General features: G+C 52.4%; 1 protein-coding gene across 3 annotated transcripts in view; it reads right to left on the reverse strand.

Annotated features, from left to right (window-relative positions):
• The window catches only part of LOC144951851 (uncharacterized), a 78,382-nt gene extending 62,531 nt beyond the window's left edge, over positions 1–15,851 (reverse strand). For all 3 annotated transcript variants that reach the window (XM_078882216.1, XM_078882209.1, XM_078882202.1), the window contains exons 1-3: positions 15,684–15,851; positions 2,177–2,387; positions 1,110–1,249 (exon numbers count right to left, since the gene is read on the reverse strand). In XM_078882216.1, coding sequence (XP_078738342.1) covers positions 1,110–1,249; positions 2,177–2,387; positions 15,684–15,851 — 519 coding nt within the window. The remainder of the gene's footprint in view (positions 1–1,109; positions 1,250–2,176; positions 2,388–15,683) is intronic.
• Positions 15,852–16,185: the final 334 nt, after the last annotated feature.

Genomic DNA, 16,185 nt, shown 5'->3' on the forward strand with positions numbered 1-16,185 from the left:
GCTTCGTGTGGAGCCTCGGGGTTTGATCCCAGGGGCCGCCCTGGTTAATACCGCGGGGGGGAGTCACCAAACGTGCACGCGGCCTGCTTCACAGCGGACGTTAAAGATCCGCGATTGAAAACCAGCGGTGATGCGAGCCAGCGTCACGGTCCGTCGCTGAACATCGCTCGCTAGTGACCCCACGTAGCGCCGGGGGCTCTGTGCACCGTGACCCAGCGCTGTGGAGGCGAGGGTTGGCGGATCGCACAAATTTGTGAAACTCCCACGGGAGCCAAGCCACCACCTCCTGGCTTGCCAGGGGATGGCAGTACAAGTGGATTCCAATCAAAGTAATCTCCCAACTAAACTAAGTAATCTCTTAACTAATCAAAATAATCTTCCTTCTAAACACAGTAATCTCCCATCTACACACAGTAAACACACAGATCTGCTGTCTGTGAGAATCTGGACAGAGTCACTCTACGCAGTCACGTGAGTGACTCACAGAGTGGAGCATCTGGGATGTTCACAGCTGCCACACCAACCACGTGGGGATCAGGTTCAGCCCAGTAACCAGATTTGTATGAACGCTGTGATGCTGTGTAGACGCGTGTAGCTGTAGACTTGTCTAGCTGCCCATTCATGGACAAACGCGCGTCTTGTAAATATCCAAGCATCAAAAGCAGCGCAGTACATTATCCTGCAGCGATTGTACGCTTTATGTGCACTCGCAAGTTATGATGAACAATTATAACAATATTTATTTTAATTCCTTAAACATGATATCTCAAGTTGTAGTCAATGAGTGTATATAATTATTGACATCCACGAGTCCATCACCTGCACTGGTCGTAGCGCTGCTCCCGTGAGCGTTTTGCGCATGGAGAGACCCTCGCACTGCCTGCTCTGGTGTCATCATCGTTGGTGTCTGGGCACAGCCCCCCCCCATCCCCCCAACCCCCCGTCCCCACCGCCCCCACCCCCCGTCCCCACCGCCCCCACCCCCCATCCCCCCCTCTCTCTACAAGCGCCACGCTGCTGCCCCAAGGGGCTCTCCCCTGGAGCCATCGGCACAGCGGCCGCTGTCGCCTGGCCAGGAGCCAGCGGCACGGAGCGCGAGGCCTCCTCACCTTCCTGCGGATGCCAGCCGTGATGGAGACCATGGTGAGAGTCTCCACCAGCCCCGTGGCAGGGTACAGGATGTTCTCCAGCAGCGTGTAGTCCTTGTATGAGGGCCGGTTCACCATGTCCGTCAGCAGGGAGATGGCTCCTGCAGCAGCAGCAGCACACACAGCGTAAACAACACAGAGCAGCACACAATACACATCAGCAGTAGCTCATGCAGCACACCGACAACATGCAGTAGGGAGCCGTCCATAAATGACGTCACGCACCTGGGGGGGGGGGGGTCAGACATTTGTGACGATGTGTGACGGGGGGGGGTTTGAGAAATGTGACGTCACATCAAAATGTGCACATTAACTACGCAGTACAATGACAGTAGTTTAAACCGATTTGAAGCATGTTTTATTTTTTTGGGGAGGGTGGGGCAGAGCTTTGTGACGTCATATTTGAGGGGGCGTCTGACTTTTTGTGCCGCCGTGTGACGATGGGGGGGGGGGGGTCAAAAATCGTCCAAAATATCGTGACGTCATTTATGGACGGCCCCTAGCAGCACACAGCACACACAGCTTATGGACAATATGCAGCACACAGCATAAGCACACAGCGCACACAGCAATCAGCACACACTGCAACACACACAGCAATCAGCACACACACACAGCAGCAAACACAGGGCAGCACAGACAGCAGCACACACCAGGGCACACAGCACACACACAGCACACACAACACACACACACAGCAGAGCACGCTGTCTCTGCCCTGGCTGGGGCCTCCCGGCACCGGCGCGGCGAGGGAGCGGCAGCGCCTCGAGCTGAGCACGCGGCCTGGCAGGGCCCTCAGCAGCACGGGGGCAGTGGGGGGGGAGGGTCACGTGACTGGGTCAGGGGCGTGGTCGGTGACGCGGCCTCCTCTCCACTCCCCCCGTCACGGTCGATCGCCACGCACAGAGAGACGCCGGCACCGAGTGGCCACTCGGGGGCTGAGTAGCCACTCGACTCTACACACCTCAGTCCCCAGTGCCCCTCACACCAAGGGTGGTCACACAGCCCGTGGTGAGACTCCTCCTCACCCTGTGCGTTACAGATGATGTCCAGGTCCTGCTCAGTGGAGATCCTGGCCAGGGCGTAAAGAGCGGAGAGCTTGCAGGGTGCGTCGGGCACGTCCAGGTAGCAGGCCAGCACGTCCGCCGCCAGCTCCTGGTGGAAGCACGACTTCAGCTCCGGCACCAGGCTCAGGTTTGTGAGAGTTGATACCGCAAACCTCAGCGTGTTTTTGGATTCCTGCAACGAGTCACCACAGCGAGCGTCAGGTTCATTCTACAGCGACATTGGACTTGTCAATGCATAGGATTAAATACATTTTTTACTACCAATGAAATGTAAGGGAATCGAACCCAGGTCGCCAGGTTGTATAAGAAACAATGAGATGGACAGACGTCGTTCCTGTTGAAACAACTCACGTGTTGATGCAACAAACGAATTTCAGGCAATACTCGAAGGAGGTGAGTTTGAGTTTCCAATGCAACGTAACAAAAGTGACGAACCGCAACACAAACCGCATCCTGATGCGACGCAGCAGCGCGGATCGATGGCGACAAACGGCGCAAGCGACGCTGAGAACCGCGCTGAGGAAGCGGGTTTCCTGTTCACGGCAAAAGTGACAACAACCGCCTGCTGCTGCTGTGACGACGATGAGCGTCGTGCGGTGTGCAGCGCAGCGCCAGGCTGGGGCCTGCCTCTGGCTCTGTCAGGGATCCCTCGGAGCTCTGTACAGCTGCCCACTCAGCTGCCCACTCAGCTGCCCACTCAGCTTCCCACTCAGCATCCCACTCAGCTTCCCACTCAGCTTCCCACTCAGCTGCCCACTCAGCATCCCACTCAGCTTCCCACTCAGCTTCCCACTCAGCTGCCCACTCAGCATCCCACTCAGCTTCCCACTCAGCTTCCCACTCGGCTTCCTACTCAGCTGCCCACTCAGCTGGGCCATGAGATGGGGCTGAGCAAGCGAGTAGCTGCATTGCAACTTGTTTGAGATTGTCTTGAACAATGTTTGGGACGGTTTGGGGAGGCCTTCATCCAGCAGTGGCTGATGGTGATGATGGTGGTGATGATGATGATGGTCGTGATGAGTGATGGTGGTAATGATGGTAACAATGATGATGTTGGTGATGATGTTGGTGATGATGGTGGTGGTGATGATGAGTAATGGTGGTGATGGTGGTGATGGAGATGATGGTGGTGATGATGGAGATGATGGTGGTGATGATGGAGATGATGGTGGTGGTGGTGGTGGAGATGATGGTGGTGATGATGGAAATGATGGTGGTGGTGGTGATGGAGATGATGGTGGTGATGAGGTAGATGATGGTGATGGAGATGATAGTGATGTTGAGTGATGGTGATGATGATGGTGGTGATAATGATGATGGTGATAATGATGGTGATGATGATGACTTCAACATCGCAGTGCACGGTGCGGGGCCCATGTGAGCTGATGTCATGAGGCGCGCTCGGCCTGACCCCGAATCCCAGCCGCTGAGATCCCCTCCGCGTGTTGGAATCTGGATCTGATCGGCCGCCAGCAGAATGGGATCCCAATCAGCTGCTGCAGGAGACCGGATTCTGTTGCGCAACCACAGCAGCTACGGCTGTTACTACTGTGGTTACATTGCTCAACATGACAGCCACTCTCTCTTGCTGTATAGGCAATAGAAATCCACGTTCAGTGAAACACAAAACTATTGTTGTTAACTAACAAAGACGTCACGAGAGTGAGGCCCAGTTGCTCTGGCACAATGAGAAAACCAACACCTGTGGAACTGCACAGGTCTGGGTTCGATCCCCAGCTGGGATTGTTTAAAATGTACCATTGTTACAAACAATAAGTTGATTGTTGAAGTAAAGAGAAACCCTCTTGTCCCTGTGACACTAAACCCCACGAGCGAGGGCCCTGAGTGGAGCGCTGTCACTCACTGTCACTCACTGTCACTCACTGTAACTCACTCACTGTCACTCACTGTCACTCACTCACTGTCACTCACTGTCACTCACTGTCACTCACTCACTGTCACTCACTCACTGTCACTCACTGTCACTCACTCACTGTCACTCACTGTCACTCACTCACTGTCACTCACTCACTGTCACTCACTGTCACTCCCTCACTGTCACTCCCTCACTGTCACTCACTCACTGTCACTCACTCACTGTCACTCACTCACTGTCACTCACTGTCACTCACTGTCACTCACTCACTGTCACTCACTGTCACTCACTCACTGTCACTCACTGTCACTCACTGTCCCTCCCTCACTGTCACTCCCTCACTGTCACTCACTCACTGTCACTCACTCACTGTCACTCACTGTCACTCACTCACAGTCACTCACTCACTGTCACTCACTGTCACTCACTCACTGTCACTCACTGTCACTCACTCACAGTCACTCACTCACTGTCACTCACTCACTGTCACTCACTGTCACTCACTCACAGTCACTCACTGTCACTCACTGTCACTCAATGTCACTCACTCACAGTCACTCACTCACTGTCACTCACTCACAGTCACTCACTCACTGTCACTCACTGTCACTCACTGTCACTCACTCACTGTCACTCACTGTCACTCACTGTCACTCACTCACTGTCACTCACTGTCACTCCCTCACTGTCACTCACTCACTGTCACTCACTCACTGTCACTCACTGTCACTCACTCACAGTCACTCACTGTCACTCACTGTCACTCACTCACAGTCACTCACTCACTGTCACTCACTGTCACTCACTCACTGTCACTCACTGTCACTCACTGTCACTCACTCACAGTCACTCACTCACTGTCACTCACTGTCACTCACTCACTGTCACTCACTGTCACTCACTCACTGTCAATCACTGTCACTCACTCACTGTCACTCACTGTCACTCACTGTCACTCACTCACTGTCACTCACTCACTGTCACTCACTGTCACTCACTGTCAGTCACTCACTGTCAGTCACTCACTGTCACTCACTCACTGTCACTCACTGTCACTCACTCACTGTCACTCACTCACTGTCACTCACTCACTCACTGTCACTCACTGTCACTCACTCACTGTCACTCACTGTCACTCACTGTCACTCACTCACTGTCACTCACTCACTGTCACTCACTCACTGTCACTCACTGTCACTCACTCACTGTCACTCACTGTCACTCACTGTCACTCACTGTCGCTCACTCACTGTCACTCACTGTCACTCACTCACTGTCACTCACTGTCACTCACTCACTGTCAATCACTGTCACTCACTCACTGTCACTCACTGTCACTCACTGTCACTCACTCACTGTCACTCACTGTCACTCACTGTCAATCACTGTCACTCACTCTCTGTCACTCACTGTCACTCACTGTCACTCACTCACTGTCACTCACTCACTGTCACTCACTCACTGTCACTCACTGTCACTCACTCACTGTCACTCACTCACTGTCACTCACTCACTCACTGTCACTCACTGTCACTCACTCACTGTCACTCACTGTCACTCACTCACTGTCACTCACTGTCACTCACTGTCGCTCACTCACTGTCACTCACTCACTGTCACTCACTCACTGTCACTCACTGTCACTCACTCACTGTCACTCACTCACTGTCACTCACTGTCACTCACTGTCGCTCACTCACTGTCACTCACTGTCACTCACTCACTGTCACTCACTCACTGTCACTCACTGTCACTCACTCACTGTCACTCACTGTCACTCACTCACTGTCACTCACTCACTGTCACTCACTCACTGTCACTCACTGTCACTCACTGTCGCTCACTCACTGTCACTCACTCACTGTCACTCACTCACTGTCACTCACTGTCACTCACTGTCGCTCACTCACTGTCACTCACTGTCACTCACTCACTATCGCTCGCTCACTGTCACTCACTCACTGTCACTCACTGTCACTCACTCACTGCCACTCACTGTCACTCACTCACTGTCACTCACTGTCACTCACTGTCACTCACTCACTGTCACTCACTGTCACTCACTCACTGTCACTCACTCACTGTCACTCACTCACTGTCACTCACTGTCACTCACTGTCACTCACTCACTGTCACTCACTGTCACTCACTCACTGTCACTCACTGTCACTCACTCACTGCCACTCACTGTCACTCACTCACTGTCACTCACTCACTGTCACTCACTGTCACTCACTCACTGTCACTCACTGTCACTCACTCACTGTCACTCACTGTCACTCACTCACTGTCACTCACTCACTATCGCTCGCTCACTGTCACTCACTCACTCACTCACTGTCACTCACTGTCACTCACTCACTGCCACTCACTGTCACTCACTCACTGTCACTCACTGCCACTCACTGTCAATCACTGCCACTCACTCACTGTCACTCACTGTCACTCACTCACTGTCACTCACTGTCACTCACTGCCACTCACTCACTGTCGCTCGCTCACTGTCACTCACTCACTGTCACTCACTGTCACTCACTCACTGCCACTCACTGTCACTCACTCACTGTCACTCACTCACTGTCACTCACTGTCACTCACTCACTGTCACTCACTCACTGTCACTCACTGTCGCTCACTCACTGTCACTCACTGTCAATCACTGTCACTCACTCACTGTCGCTCACTGTCGCTCACTCACTGTCACTCAATCACTGTCGCTCACTCACTGTCACTCACTGTCAATCACTGTCACTCACTCACTGTCGCTCACTGTCGCTCACTCACTGTCACTCAATCACTGTCGCTCACTCACTGTCACCTACCGTCACTCACTGTCACTCACTGTCACTCACTGTCACTCACTCACTGTCGCTCACTCACTGTCACTCAGTCACTCACTCACTGTCACTCACTGTCACTCACTGTCACTCACTCACCGTCACTCACAGTCACTCACTCACTGTCACTCACTGTCACTCACTCACAGTCACTCACTGTCACTCACTGCCATTCACTCACTGCCACTCACTGTCACTCACTGTCACTCACTCACTGTCACTCACTGCCACTCACTGCCACTCACTGTCAATCACTGTCACTCACTCACTGTCACTCACTGTCACTCACTCACTGTCACTGACTGTCACTCACTGTCAATCACTGTCACTGTCACTCACTGTCACTCACTCACTGTCACTCACTCACTGTCACTCACTGTCACTCACTGTCACTCACTCACTGTCACTCACTCACTGTCACTCGCTCACTGTCACTCACTCACTGTCACTCGCTCACTGCAACTCACTGCCACTCACTGTCACTCACTCACTGTCACTCACTGCCACTCACTGTCACTCACTCACTGTCACTCATTCACTGTCACTCACTCACTCACTGTCAATCACTCACTGTCAATCACTGTCACTCACTGTTACTCACTGTCACTCACTCACTGTCAATCACTGTCACTCACTCACTATCACTCACTCACTGTCACTGTCGTTCACTCACTGTCACTCACTGTCACTCGCTCACTGTCACTCACTGTCACTCACTGTAACTCACTCACTGTCACTCGCTCACTGCAACTCACTGTCACTCACTCACTGTCAATCACTGTTACTCACTGTTACTCACTGTCACTCACTCACTGTCACTCACTGCCACTCACTGTCACTCACTCACTGTCACTCATTCACTGTCACTCACTCACTGTCACTCACTCACTGTCAATCACTGTCACTCACTCACTGTCAATCACTGTTACTCACTGTTACTCACTGTCACTCACTCACTATCACTCACTGTCACACACTCACTATCACTCGTTCACTGTCACTCACTCACTGTCACTCACTCACTGTCAATCACTGTTACTCACTGTTACTCACTGTCACTCACTCACTATCACTCACTGTCACACACTCACTATCACTCGTTCACTGTCACTCACTGTCACTTGTTGCTACAGGGGCTAGTAACTGACTGACACTTGGTGCTGTATGGCTTAGTCACCGACTACTACAGTATGTGATGCTACATGGGACAGTAACTAATACTTGTTGCTACATGGGCTAGTTACCGCTAGTAACTGACTGACACTTGGTAATCAATGGATGATGAACTAACTCACACTCACCAAGCTCTAACTCACTGGCACTCATTGAAGGATTCGCCTTCTCACTCACTCTCCACTCATTCACTAAATCACACTACCACTCATTCTCACTCATTCACACTCTCAATCACTCTCACTCAGTTGAATTCACAGACACTGTCACTCACTCACTGTCACTCACTGTCACTCACTGTCACTCACTCACTGTCACTCACTCACTATCACTCACTGTCACTCACTCACTGTCAATCACTCACTGTCACTCACTCACTGTCACTCACTCACTGTCACTCACTGTCACTCACTCACTGCCAATCACTGCCACTCACTGTCACTCACTCACTGTCACTCACTCACTGCCAATCACTGTCACTCACTGCCAATCACTGTCACTCACTCACTGTCACTCACTCACGGTCACTCACTGTCACTCACTGTCACTCACTCACTTTCACTCACTCACTGTCACTCACTGTCACTCACTCACTGTCACTCACTCGCTGTCACTCACTGTCACTCACTCACTGTCACTCACTGTCACTCACTCGCTGTCACTCACTGTCACTCGCTCACTGTCACTCACTGTCACTCACTGTCACTCACTGTAACTCGCTCACTGTCACTCACTGTTACTCACTGTCACTCACTGTCACTAACTGTCACTCACTCACTTTCACTCACTCACGATCACTCACTCACTGTCACTCACTGTCACTAACTCACTGTCACTCACTGTCACTCACTATCACTCACTCACTGTCACTCACTCACTGTCACTCACTGTCACTAACTGTAACTCACTCACTCACTGTCACTCACTGTCACTCACTCACTCACTGTCACTCACTGTCACTCACTCACTGTCACTCACTGTCACTCACTGTCATTCACTCACTCACTGTCACTCACTCATTGTCACTCACTCACTCACTGTCACTCACTCACTCACTGTCACTCACTCACTGTCACTCACTGTCACTCACTGTCACTCACTCACTGTCACTCACTGTCACTCACTCACTGTCGCTCACTGTCACTCACTCACTGCCACTCACTCACTGTCACTCACTCACTGTCACTCACTCACTGTCACTCACTGTCACTCACTCACTGTCACTCACTCACTGTCGCTCACTCACTGTCATTCACTGTCACTCACTCACTCACTGTCACTCACTGTCACTCACTCACTGTCACTCACTGTCACTCACTGTCACTCACTCACTGTCACTCACTGTCACTCACTCACTGTCACTCACTGTCACTCACTCACTGTCACTCACTGTCACTCACTCACTGTCACTTACTGTCACTTACTCACTGTCACTCACTCACTGTCGCTCACTGTCACTCACTCACTGTCACTCACTCACTGTCACTCACTGTCACTCACTCACTCACTGTCACTCACTCACTGTCACTCACTGTCACTCACTCACTGTCACTCACTGTCACTCACTCACTGTCACTCACTGTCACTCACTCACTGTCACTCACTCACTGTCGCTCACTCACTATCACTCGTTCACTGTCACTCACTGTCACTCACTCACTGTCACTCACTGTCACTCACTGTCACTCACTCACTGTCACTCACTGTCACTCACTCACTGTCACTCACTCACTGTCACTCACTGTCACTCACTCACTGCCACTCACTGTCACTCACTAACTGCCACTCGCTCACTGCCACTCACTGTCACTCACTCACTGTCACTCACTGTCACTCACTAACTGCCACTCGCTCACTGTCACTCACTGTCGCTCACTGTCACTCACTGCCACTCACTCACTGTCACTCACGGTCACTCACTATCACTCACTGTCACTCACTCACTGTCACTCACTCACTGTCACTCACTCACTGTCACTCACTCACTGTCGCTCACTCACTGTCATTCATTGTCACTCACTCACTGTCACTCACTGTCACTCACTGTCACTCACTCACTGTCACTCACTGTCACTCACTCACTGTCACTCACTGTCACTCACTCACTGTCACTCACTCACTGTCGCTCACTCACTGTCATTCATTGTCACTCACTCACTGTCACTCACTGTCACTCACTGTCACTCACTCACTGTCACTCACTGTCACCCACTGTCACTCACTCACTCACTACCACTCACTGCCACTCACTCACTGTTACTCACTGCCACTCACTCACTGTCACTCACTCACTGTCACTCACTGTCACTCACTCACTGTCACTCACTGCCAATCACTGGCACTCACTCACTGTCACTCACTCACTCACTCACTGCCACTCACTGCCACTCACTGTCACTCACTCACTGTCACTCACTGTCACTCACTCACAGTCACTCACTGCCACTCACTGTCACTCACTCACTGACACTCACTGTCACTCACTCAGTCACTCACTCACTGTCACTCACTTTCACTCACTCACTATCACTCACTATCACTCACTGTCACTCACTCACTGTCACTCACTGTCACTCACTCACTGACACTCACTGTCACTCACTCAGTCACTCACTCACTTTCACACACTCACTATCACTCACTATCACTCACTGTCACTCACTCGCTGTCACTCACTCACTGTCACTCACTGTCACTCACTCACTCACTGTCACTCACTGTCACTCACTCACTCACTGTCACTCACTCGCTGTCACTCACTGTCACTCACTCACTGTCACTCACTGTCACTCACTCACTGTCACTCACTCACTATCACTCACTGTCACTCACTCACTGTCACTCACTCACTGTCACTCACTCACTGTCACTCACTGTCACTCACTCACTGTCACTCACTCACGGTCACTCACTGTCACTCACTGTCACTCACTCACTTTCACTCACTCACTGTCACTCACTGTCACTCACTCACTCACTGTCACTCACTCGCTGTCACTCACTGTCACTCACTCACTGTCACTCACTGTCACTCACTCGCTGTCACTCACTGTCACTCGCTCACTGTCACTCACTGTCACTCACTGTCACTCACTGTAACTCGCTCACTGTCACTCACTGTTACTCACTGTCACTCACTCGCTGTCACTCACTGTCACTCGCTCACTGTCACTCACTGTCACTCACTGTCACTCACTCACTGTCACTCACTGTCACTCACTGCCACTCACTGTCACTCACTGTCACTCACTCACTGTCACTCACTGTCACTCACTCACAGTCACTCACTCACTGTCATTCGCTGTCACTCACTCACTGTCACTCACTCGCTGTCACTCACTCGCTGTCACTCACTGTCACTCACTCACTGTCACTCACTCGCTGTCACTTACTGTCACTCACTCACTGTCACTTACTAGCTGTCACTCACTGTCACTCACTCACTGTCACTCACTCACTCACTGTCACCCACTGTCACTCAATGTCACTCACTCACTGCCACTCACTGTCACTCACTCACTGTCACTCACTGTCACTCACTCACTCACTCACAGTCACTCACTGTCACTCACGGTCACTCACGGTCACTCACTATCACTCACTGTCACTCACTGTCACTCGCTCACTGTCACTCACTGTCACTCACTGTCACTCACTCACGGTCACTCACTATCACTCACTCACTCACTGTCACTCACTCACTGTCAATCACTGTCACTCACTGTTACTCACTGTCACTCACTCACTGTCAATCACTGTCACTCACTCACTGTCACTCACTGTCACTCGCCCACTGTCACTCACCCACTGTCACTCACTGTCACTCACTGTCACACAGGCACTGTCACTCACTCGCTGTCACTCACTGTCACTCACTCACTGTCACTCATGGTCACTCACTATCACTCGTTCACTATCACTCACTGTCAATCGCTCACTGTCACTCACTGTCACTCACTGTCACTCACTCACTGTCACTCACTGTCACTCACTCACTGTCACTCACTGTCACTCACTCACTGTCACTCACTCACTGTCACTCACTGTCACTCACTGTCACTCACTCCCACTCACTGTCACTCACTCACTGCCACTCACTGTCACTCACTGTCACTCACTTACTGTCACTCACTCACTGTCACTCACGGTCACTCACTATCACTCACTCACTATCACTCGTTCACTGTCACTCACTCACTGTCAATCACTGTCACTCACTCACTGTCACTCGCTCACTGTCACTCACGGTCACTCACTATCACTCGTTCACTGTCACTCACTCACTGTCACTCACTGTCACTTGTTGCTACAGGGGCTAGTAACTGACTGACACTTGGTGCTGTATGGCTTAGTCACCGACTACTACAGTATGTGATGCTACATGGGACAGTAACTAATACTTGTTGCTACATGGGCTAGTTACCGCTAGTAACTGACTGACACTTGGTAATCAATGGATGATGAACTAACTCACACTCACCAAGCTCTAACTCACTGGCACTCATTGAAGGATTCGCCTTCTCACTCACTCTCCACTCATTCACTAAATCACATTACCACTTATTCTCACTCATTCACACTCTCAATCACCCACTCTCATTCACTCTCACTCAGATGAACTCACAGACACTGTCACTCACTCACTGCCACTCACTGTCACCCACTGTCATTCACTGTCACTCACTCACTGTCACTCACTCACTGTCACTCACTGACTGTTACTCACTGTCACTCACTGTCACCCACTGTCACCCACTGTCACTCACTCACCATCACTCACTCACCATCACTCATTCACTGCCACTCACTGTCACTCACTCACAGCCACTCACTGTCACCCACTGTCACTCACTGCCACTCACTCACCCACTGTCACTCACTCACTATCACTCACTCACAGTCACTCACTGTCACTCACTCACTGCCACTCACTCACTCACTGCCACTCACTGTCACTCACTGCCACTCACTGCCACTCACTCACTCACTCACTCACTCACTGTCACTCACTGTTACTCACTCACTGTCACTCACTGCCACTCACTGCCACTCACTCACTGTCACTCACTGCCACTCACTGCCACTCACTGCCACTCACTCACTGCCACTCACTCACTGTCACTCACTGTCACTCACTGTCACTCACTCACTGTCACTCACTCACTGTCACTCACTGCCACTCACTCACTCACTGTCACTCACTGTCACTCACTCACTGTCACTCACTCACTGTCACTCACTGCCACTCACTCACTCACTGCCACTCACTGCCACTCACTCACTGTCACTCACTCACTGTCACTCACTGCCACTCACTCACTCACTGTCACTCACTGTCACTCACTGTCACTTACTGTCACTCACTCACTGTCACTCACTCACTGTCACTCACTCACTATCACTCACTCACTGCCACTCACTGCCACTCACTGCCACTCACTCACTCACTGTCACTCACTGTCACTCACTGTCACTCACTGTCACTCACTCACTGTCACTCACTGCCACTCACTGCCACTCACTGTTACTCACTCACTGTCACTCACTGCCACTCACTGCCACTCACTCACTGTCACTCACTGTCACTCACTCACTGTCACTCACTCACTGTCACTCACTGCCACTCACTCACTGTCACTCACTGCCACTCACTCACTGTCACTCACTGTCACTCACTCACTGTCACTCACTCACTGCCACTCACTGCCACTCACTGACACTCACTCACTGTCACTCACTGTCACTCACTCACTGCCACTCACTCACTCACTGTCACTCACTGTTACTTACTGTCACTCACTCACTGTCACTCACTCACTGTCACTCACGAACTCACTGTCACTCACTCACTGTCACTCACTGCCACTCACTCACTCACTGTCACTCACTCACTGCCACTCACTCACTGTCACTCACTCACTGTCACTCACTGTCACTCACTCACTGCCACTCACTCACTGTCACTCACTCACTGTCACTCACTCACACTCACTCACACTCACCACCACTCACCCCCACTCAGACTGACCACCACTCACACTCACCACCACTCACCCCTACTCACACTCACCAATTCACACTCACCACCACTCACACACTCACATCCTCTCATTCACGCTCTCTTAATCACTCACAACACTCTCACACTTGCTCACTAACTCACTCACACTCACCCCTCTCTCACCCTCACTCCCACTCACCATCACTCATGCTCCCTCATTCACTCACAAATTCACACTACCTCACTCACTCACACCAACTCGCTCATTCTCACTCTTACACTCTCTCTGTTCTACTCACACACCCCCACTCTCGCACAACAACAGCCGCCAGTCGCCGCTAAGTGGCGGTGACGTCACTACGGTGCTGGTGCCAGGCGAGGTGCACCCTGAGGCCACGTCCACTGTCGAAGGCTCGCCGGCTTGACTGGCGAGTGGCAGATGCACCATCTGTGCCCCCTACTGTGCCAACTCTCACACACTCACCCACACACTCTCACACACTCACCCACACCCTCATACATACAAAGACAAAGATCCCCTGTATAGTCTTAACGTATTGTCGTGGCAAGTGCTGTAAGCGAGCAGCTATGAGTGCCGGCACGGCACACGAGGAGGCGATTGACCAGCACCACACCCGGTCGCCTTTGTCCCCCTAGTGGCGATGTTCACACTCTGCACCAGCTGCTCTTTTGAGGCTGAGTCAACCTAGGGGAGGCCCAGGACCGGCTTCTATAATCGTCACCGGTGTTGGCCGTGAGTGGAACTTGAACCCGGGTCGCCGGGTTCGTAGCGCAGCACGCTAGCCACTGCACTACCGCTCCCTACAACTCTCACACACAGACAGTGGTACAGTGATACCCTGTCACTAACTCACCCACTCGCTACCTCTCTCTCTCTACCTCGTTCTCTAACTCACTCTCCAACTCTCTCTGCCTCTCTCTCGAAACGTCCAGCAGCAGCAGGCCACCAGCATGGTGGTGCCCCCGGTGCGAGCGTCTCCACTGTGTGAGACGGCGCGTTCACTCTGCACTGCCACGTGGTCTCGTGTCTACGGCTCCGCCAGATTGGCACGCGGCTGAAGCTCATCGCGGCAGAGGAGGAGCGGATAGAGGAGGAGGAGGAGCGGCACAAGCGGGAGGAGGAGGAGGCAGAAGGGACCGCACGCGAGATCGCTGCCGCAGCTGAAGTCGCGACCCCCAAGTGACAACTCGTAGTAGAGGCGGGTGAGACGCTCAGTGCACACACGACACGGCAACATCGCACGGCGCAGCGCGGACTTGCTACGCGAGACGCGAACAACAACACGGCACACGCAGCAGAAGCAGAAACACAAGAATGTACACAGAGTGCACAAACAGCGTGCTGATCCAGCAGGACTCACACTGGCGATTCTACAAGCACCTCGACAAGACACCCTGAGGATGCTCCCACTCGACGTGGGCATTTGTCTTCTAAGTCTGTCTCCCTCATTGTGAGCTGTAAGGTTCGTCTGTTAGGACGTCAATAACGTGCAGTCATGTCTATAACCCTCTCTGTCTCTAACTCGCTCTGTCTCCCCCCCCCCTCTCCGCGTGACTCACAAAGCGCAGCATGAGGCCCTGGCAGGCGTGGTGCTTGAGCAGGCTCAGCAGAAACTTGAGGCCTCCACAGTCCACGAAGGTCGTCTCTGTGACCAGAGAGAGAGGAGAATCAGACTCAGAGGTCCCTCCACTCCACCACACACACACACCGCGCGCGCACACACACATCGTGTACACACACACCACGTAAACACACACAACATGTACACACACACCATGTACACACACACCACGTGTACTGTCGCCTCCCCGTCGTCACCGCCTGCTGCTGTCCAACCCCTCACCCGCTGCTCCGTCAACTCGACCCCCAGGCCGCGCTCTCTCACCACCCTCACCTCCTCACCACCCTCACACCCTCACCACCCTCACCCCCTCACCCCCTCACCACCCTCACCCCCTCACCACCCTCACCCCCTTAACTCCGCCCGCTCCCTGCGCCTCGCCAGCGGAGCCTGGCCCGAGACGTGGCTGCTGTTGGTGATGGTGGTTGTAGTGGTAGTTA

This window comes from Lampetra fluviatilis, chromosome 3 (genome assembly GCF_964198595.1).
Source record: "Lampetra fluviatilis chromosome 3, kcLamFluv1.1, whole genome shotgun sequence".
In the NCBI taxonomy this organism is placed as follows: Eukaryota; Metazoa; Chordata; class Hyperoartia; order Petromyzontiformes; family Petromyzontidae; genus Lampetra; species Lampetra fluviatilis.